Source organism: Dipodascopsis tothii, assembly GCF_038497935.1.
Source record: "Dipodascopsis tothii strain CBS 759.85 unplaced genomic scaffold V1510scaffold_5, whole genome shotgun sequence".
Classification (NCBI taxonomy): Eukaryota; Fungi; Ascomycota; class Lipomycetes; order Lipomycetales; family Lipomycetaceae; genus Neoaidaea; species Neoaidaea tothii.
The window spans coordinates 481,645-488,116 of record NW_027117989.1 but is presented as its reverse complement, the minus strand read 5'-3'; the positions used below and the strand labels follow the sequence as shown (position 1 = coordinate 488,116).

Below are 6,472 nucleotides of genomic sequence, written 5' to 3'. Positions count from 1 at the left end.
TTATTATTATTATTATTATTATTATTATTATTATTATTATTATTATTATTATTATTATTATTATTATTATTATTATTATTATTATTATTATTATCGTTATTACAACTATTACTATCACTATTGTTATGCTATGCTATGTCTGTCATTGGAAGAACATTCTGAATTACTTGCTCTTAACGTGGCTCAGTGGCTATGCTAATTCTCTCTTGGAGATTGAAGGGTGATCTATCTATAAGTTTTGATTAAGGTCGATATCTAGTTGTAGGAAACATCAACTTAGAACTTACACTTGAGACTAGTAAAGCTTGAAGTAGCAGGTTCAGCACCTCTCAAGTGGTATGGAAGTTACATTAGTGTGCGATTGCGAGACAATTGGAGTTTGCACTTGAACTATGCAGTGGCAGCGCAAGCTGAAGGCACGTGATATGGGTCACTACTAAATTGTGGATCTCCTTTAACTTAATTTGACTACATCTCTTTCCAGGTGGGATTCATGGATTCTCGGCAGATGAAAGATCATAAGCCAGTCACAGTATCAGTACACGATTTACGAGATGAAAGCACTGATGAGGTTCAACTGAGTGGAAAGCTCGTAGACAACGAAACTCGTTGTAGGCATTGGCACTCAAATCTCGATGTAATCGCAATCAGATTTAAGTGCTGTGACATCTTCTTCGCTTGCTATGAATGCCACAAGGAAGAACAAGATCATCAAGTGGTAGTGTGGAGCAAAGAGGAAATCGACTCGCCAAGGATTAGAACAATATTATGTGGTGTGTGCAAGTATTGGATGCACACAAAGGAATACTTCGATTGTGGTTCAACATGTCCGTACTGTAAAGCGGGATTTAATCCCTACTGTTCATTGCATTATGATTTATACTTCGAGATGTGACCTCGAGTTGTGATCTTTTTACTACTGATTTGCTGTCAATAATGAAGAGTTACTTCTGCAAGTATTCTACAATCTCTTAGACTATATATATTTATTATGCAACGCCCACTTCGACTTAAAAAAATATATAAAGCGGCTGATATGTTTTGGAATATTCAAAAAGAAACGAAGAGGTAAAAAAAGCTAGTTGAGTTTATCACTGGAGCTCTCTATGCAAATGGGTTCAATGTTCGAACGGTGAGGCAAGGTAGACTCTTTCCAATCTCAGCACGCAATAAAATCGCAACATGCTGCAGCTCTCTGATTTCCTGAATGCACTCTCCTCCTTCGCGACGGATCACAACGTCTTCGAGGTATGTATCCAAAGGGCTGCGGTAGTTGTCATCAATATGGCTAATTCCGGTCAAAGAGGTAGTTCTCTGCGGAAGCGTAGTTAAGTTGCTTGTAGAGCCCTTCTTTGGCGAGGGCGGTAAACTTTTGGAGTGAGAAGATGACGGCATGACTGATTCAATCATTTCGTCGTCGTCATCGAAAAGGGCAGTCTCGTCCTCGATACAGAGGGATGATATTTCCATCATCTTTCTGTCTAACTCGTTTTTCGCCTGCTCAGAAGCTGCAGCGACAGCCCGAGAGTTTTGGTACTGACCAGTTTTGTCCGACTGTTCCTTCTCATTGTCCGGCACATACGTAGCCGAGTCTACCCCTTCTTCCCAGTACAGCTCGAGAAGCCTCGTTGTCCTGTTAAACTCGACTCGTCTAAGCGGCAGCTGATCGCAATGAACTCTCTTCTCAATGCCAAACTTGGGGACCAAGACATCAAATGAAGACTCATGACAGTTAATGATGATCGCATCGCGAATCAGCTGACCGGTCTCCGACGACAGATTGTTAATGGCCTCAGAAAGGAACAGGTGAATTGACTGTTCCTGAGCCGTCCTAGCCGCAATCTTTTTTTCGTTGCAGTGATCGACCAGCTTTAAAAGCGTATCAGGGTCAGAATAGGGCTCATTCTGGTAGAGAACCGACTCAAGCTGTCGGTGGACTAGAATATCCGCATATCTTCTGGTAGGCGACGTGAAGTGCGTGTATGCAGGCAGGTTTAATAGATAATGAAATCTTTGCTTGTCACTAGTTTTTTCGGGTATCACGTATTTAGCAGGCGAGAACGCTTTCAAAACAATGGTCTCAAGGCCCTGAAGGACATCAAAATCCTTAATTCTGAGCAAGCTTTTCTGCAGAGACTCACTGGATGATGCATCGATACCTTGATTAAGTGCATGGAGCCTTCTCACCATCTCATTGATACGCTTTGATTTCGGTGGCATATGACGGCGTAAAATAGCCTTGTCACCCAGCTCCTGAACCAGCTTCGAGGCAACTAAGGCATTTGCCGTGATTAAAAGCTCGTCGATGATATCAACTGCCAGCTTTCTTTCGTAAATGTTGGTCTCAACCGGTACGTTTTCATCTTCTAATTGTCTAAGAAGATGCAAGTAGTTGGTAGTGGGGCCATCGAGATGCAATCTCTTTTGATATAGACCTTCGCTAATAGCCTGTGGTCGTCAGCCTCTGTATGCATTCCGTCGTTCTGAATTGACCTTACCTTTAAAGTTTTGAGATCTTCAATTGCTTGTTGAGATTCCAATACATTTTGACCCCCTCGATAAACAGACTGAATATCGTTGTACGTCAATTTGATTTTGGTCTCAACTATACTCTTTCCAATCCAGACGTTGGTGAGAGACGACCGAGTTAAGTCGTAATCGAAAACCACGCTGAATCCCATGCGCTTCTTGTGAGGTTCGAAAGAGAGGAATTTCTCCAAGAGCTGTTTGGGGAGCATATCGACCGACCGCTTAACCAAAAACACAGAGGTACCTCTGTTCTTGGCTTCTCTGTCGAGAGGAGAGTTTGGCTTGATATAGTGGGCAACATCTGCTATGTGAACACCGATTCGCACCATATTGGCCGAAAGACGCTGCAAGTGAACCGCTTGTTCCGAAGTTTCGGAGTCATTGCAATCGAGTGCCATGATAAACTCATTGTCAAAAGTTCTCCGCTGGTACACGTCTGGTTTCGTGTCATCAATGTTGTTTACATTATTGATGATGGAATCTGAAAATGTGTCGTTGACGAAGCTGTTGTCTCGCAAGATTGCATTGAGCTCAACCGAATGTACCCCCACCGATCCCAGCTCTTCCGTCAACATGCCGAAGGGGTGTAAAGAAGTGATCGGCCAGCGCTTAATCGAAGCGACGAACAGTGTGTTCGCATATTTTTTATGATTCTCGATGAAGTCCTTCGGGGCTTGTTCCGTGGGAATCGCAATGAGAGGAACCCGCTTATCTGTTGGTTTGAACCATACGATCTTTGGTTTTTCAACTGGCGCGTGGTTAGAGGTCTCTATACCTCTCTCTTTCTCTTCAGATTCTTGCTTTTCCTTCGCCGCTTGTGAAGAGGGTCGCAGTATGCCAAGGGTCCTGTAGTATTAGTGGCTATCAGATGAAGTGACTTACCCGCTGTAAAGCTGCCCTGGGGTCCGTTCAATAATCGCCACGATGTGTCCTGCATAGAGAGGCTTAGTTTCATCGCTAAGCTCATCCTCCTCGACAAGTAAAAGGCCCTGCCCCTCGACCTCAACATCATCGTTCTTTTTCTGTATAGGACGTGTATGCAAGCTGCCTCGTCTCTGTAAGCTCCCTGAATTCGCTTCTTCACCTTCCTTTCGCTTTTTCTTCTCTTCCTTTTCTCTTCTGGATCCCCATACTTCGTCCACCGTGAGGAGCTCAACTGCAACCACATCGCCTTCCAAGGCACGATTACGGTCTTTCGAACCGCATATATAGATGTCAGAATCAATCAATTCGCTGGAGACGTATGCATCAGATCTGTTTTTCTTATTGACCCTTAGCACACCCGTGACGAGCCTTCCCTCGGTCACAAGAGAGGGTATAGAGGCTTGAGGGAGATAAGGAAGAAATAGAGACTTTCTCTGTTGTTGCTGTTGCTGTTGCTGCATGATAATCTGCGAACCATGCTTAGGCAAAAATGTGCTTGCGCTCATCTGAGAATTTGGCCCATAGCCACTTTGAGTCATCATCATCGGGGACTGGGGAGCAACGGAGAGTTGAGGATTCAGTAACTGCTGTCCTGAAAACATTGGAAGTACGTTTTGTTGCCCAAATTGTCCTTGTCCAATATATGGCGACGAAACTGATCCTGATGAGCTTGTGAGAGATCTGCGAGAGTGATGCCCAGGAATGAATTGTTGCTGATTCATGCTCATGTGTGAATTCGTCTCGTGCATCATGTTCGCAGCAGGGATGGAAATGCTCTTGCTTCGCCAGTCACCGTCAAAATTACGCGAGCCTGAGCGACCGTGCATAATTTGACTATGTCGGCGGTCCTGACCATGAGAAAGAGGTCCAGGGCCTGTGTCGGACTGAAGACTTCCAAAAGAGAAATTATCCAGATTAGGTTGCTGTGCAGAGTATATGGCTCCTGATTTGGGGTCACCCACTAAACTTTGACTCCTAGAGTGAACTGACGGAGTACTGCCAAACCGATTAATGTTACTGTTGCCATGAAAACTTGATTCTCCGGTGACAGTGCTGGGACCACTAGACACTGGCTTAGGCGGAAATTGGTACCCCGACGATATCACTGGAGAGTGAGATCGATTTCCCGCAAATGAGAGAGGAGACGTGTTATTCGTTGAACGCTGTGTCTGTGCAAGTTGTGCAGCACGCTTGGCTTCCGGTAAAGCAAGTGAATGACGTCTCGTGTGCCCGTGGGAGTTCAGGCCTCGCGAACGATTAGATGGAGGGCCAGATGGAGGCGCCATATCATAAACTGGGGCACTGTTGGAGCTTCCATTTGCATTGCCAAGGCCGGTGGCACCAAATGCATTGGACACCGACGACGCGTTCATCATCTGAAAGTTGGGCGTAGAGGACTGGGTTCTTCTGTGGCCAAACCCGGAAGAAGATGACGGCATCTGGTTATATCCGTTACTCCCTTGACCTGCAGGCATCCCTGGAAACAGCTGAGAGTTAGGGGCGTGTTGTGACGATAGCAACCCAGACTGAGCAAATTGCTGTTGCTGAGCCAATATTTGTTGTTGCTGCACTTGTAAAAACTCCATTTGCTGCTGCAGCGCCAGCTGCTCCACTAGACAGACGTTAATCAATGAACTCTTTGACAAAACATCGCACGCGAAACTTACTCATTAAGGGAGTCAGCTCAGATGGAGTTCGTCGATGAGCGACATGAAAGTTTTTGTTCGATCTGCCCTGCCGATTGTTCTGCATTTTGAGAGCTTGCTCGTCTTCCTTTTATCCAATCTGTGGTGTGGTTAGCACGAGAAAACAAAATGTATAGATCCTGGTCATTTCAACTGTATGGAGATCTTGATCAGATACTTTCTACTTGAAGCACCAGACACGTAATTCGCAAAATAACTTACTGAATTACCTGACCTTTTGGATCAGGGGTGTGAAGCAGTCAAATCAAACAAGCATGTATAAATATGGCAAGTAATCAAAAGGAAGGTCGGATACAAGCTGTATAAATTAGCTGACGCTCTTGATTACCGGCACCTGTTGCAGTAACATCCATCATTCGAATTCAAAAATCAAACACCATTTACTCACCGATAGCTAGATCTCAGTCTCTCACGTCCTCAACATATGTCACAGAGAGTAATGTCACGAACTTGATGCAGATCAGCACTACTGTTATGCGGTTAGCATACGATATTGGATGAACGGCAGAATCAAGAGCTCTTCGTTTCCAGCTCGGATTGACGAGATTCCTGGACCAGAGAAATGGGTGGTAGTTAGGTGTCACAGAGCTTGAAGCCCGATTGCTCCTGACGACGCAGATTTAGGTCTTCTGGCACAGCTGCACCGGATAGTTAAAGCCACTCGCTGGAAAAGAGCGTATAGTAGTGAGACACGAGATTCAAGAATGGATTGTAGCTTGGTCAAACAGTGCCAGCGTAAAAGTTTTTGTAAATTTGTGTAGTATGGAGCGGAAAACCACAGTTAAAGAGTCTAGCAGTGATTTCCATATAATCTAAATTAGACACAGCACGCAGATGCACATCTTCCAAATACGTCCATTATTCATCCCACATTGTCAGAAACAGTTTTAGCCGACCGTCTCAACTGCTCTTGAACGCGGAGTTTCAGACGCTTTACTACATCTACGTGTTACTCTTCGCTGGCGGACAAATTTTCGCGCTACGGGCATATTCGTGTTTGTTGTTTGAAATACAGTAGTGCGAAAAATAGGCCGCTTAAATACATATATTAAACACGGAGAGGCGCTACACTGCACATAAAGTTTAACATGGGCGAAATATGTCACCAACTAGGTCTCTACCGTCACGCATGATGTATTAACTGCAACAACGTTTCGTGCACGTATTTCCATAGCCCACTCATCAGGCTACAGCATTCTAGTGGTTCTAGTAGAACATATTCCGTCTTCTGATAAACGCGCATACTCGTAGGCCGTAAGATCTTGAGATACGTATACAGTGGAAACAGGCGTTGTTGAAATTCAGCAAAGCGC

At 44.6% G+C, this 6,472-nt stretch overlaps 2 protein-coding genes across 2 annotated transcripts; one reads left to right on the top strand and one right to left on the bottom strand.

Moving 5' to 3' along the window:
* The first annotated feature begins 483 nt into the window (after positions 1-483).
* Positions 484-1,280, top strand: V1510DRAFT_412332 (uncharacterized protein). Its single transcript, XM_066933050.1, has one exon. The coding sequence runs from the start codon at positions 494-496 to the stop codon at positions 893-895; it is 402 nt and encodes a 133-aa protein (XP_066790826.1). The 5' UTR covers positions 484-493; the 3' UTR covers positions 896-1,280.
* Positions 1,105-5,205, bottom strand: V1510DRAFT_425147 (uncharacterized protein; the record flags this gene model as incomplete). Its single annotated transcript, XM_066935124.1, has 5 exons — positions 1,105-2,448; positions 2,499-2,524; positions 2,552-3,375; positions 3,412-5,065; positions 5,121-5,205. The coding sequence occupies 5 exons, from the start codon at positions 5,203-5,205 to the stop codon at positions 1,105-1,107; spliced, it is 3,933 nt and encodes a 1,310-aa protein (XP_066790825.1).
* Positions 5,206-6,472: the final 1,267 nt, after the last annotated feature.

Bases quoted from the DNA above. Each gene is read 5' to 3' on its own strand.
- V1510DRAFT_412332 (XM_066933050.1), top strand. From the start codon at position 494: ATGGATTCTCGGCAGATGAAAGATCATAAGCCAGTCACAGTATCAGTA.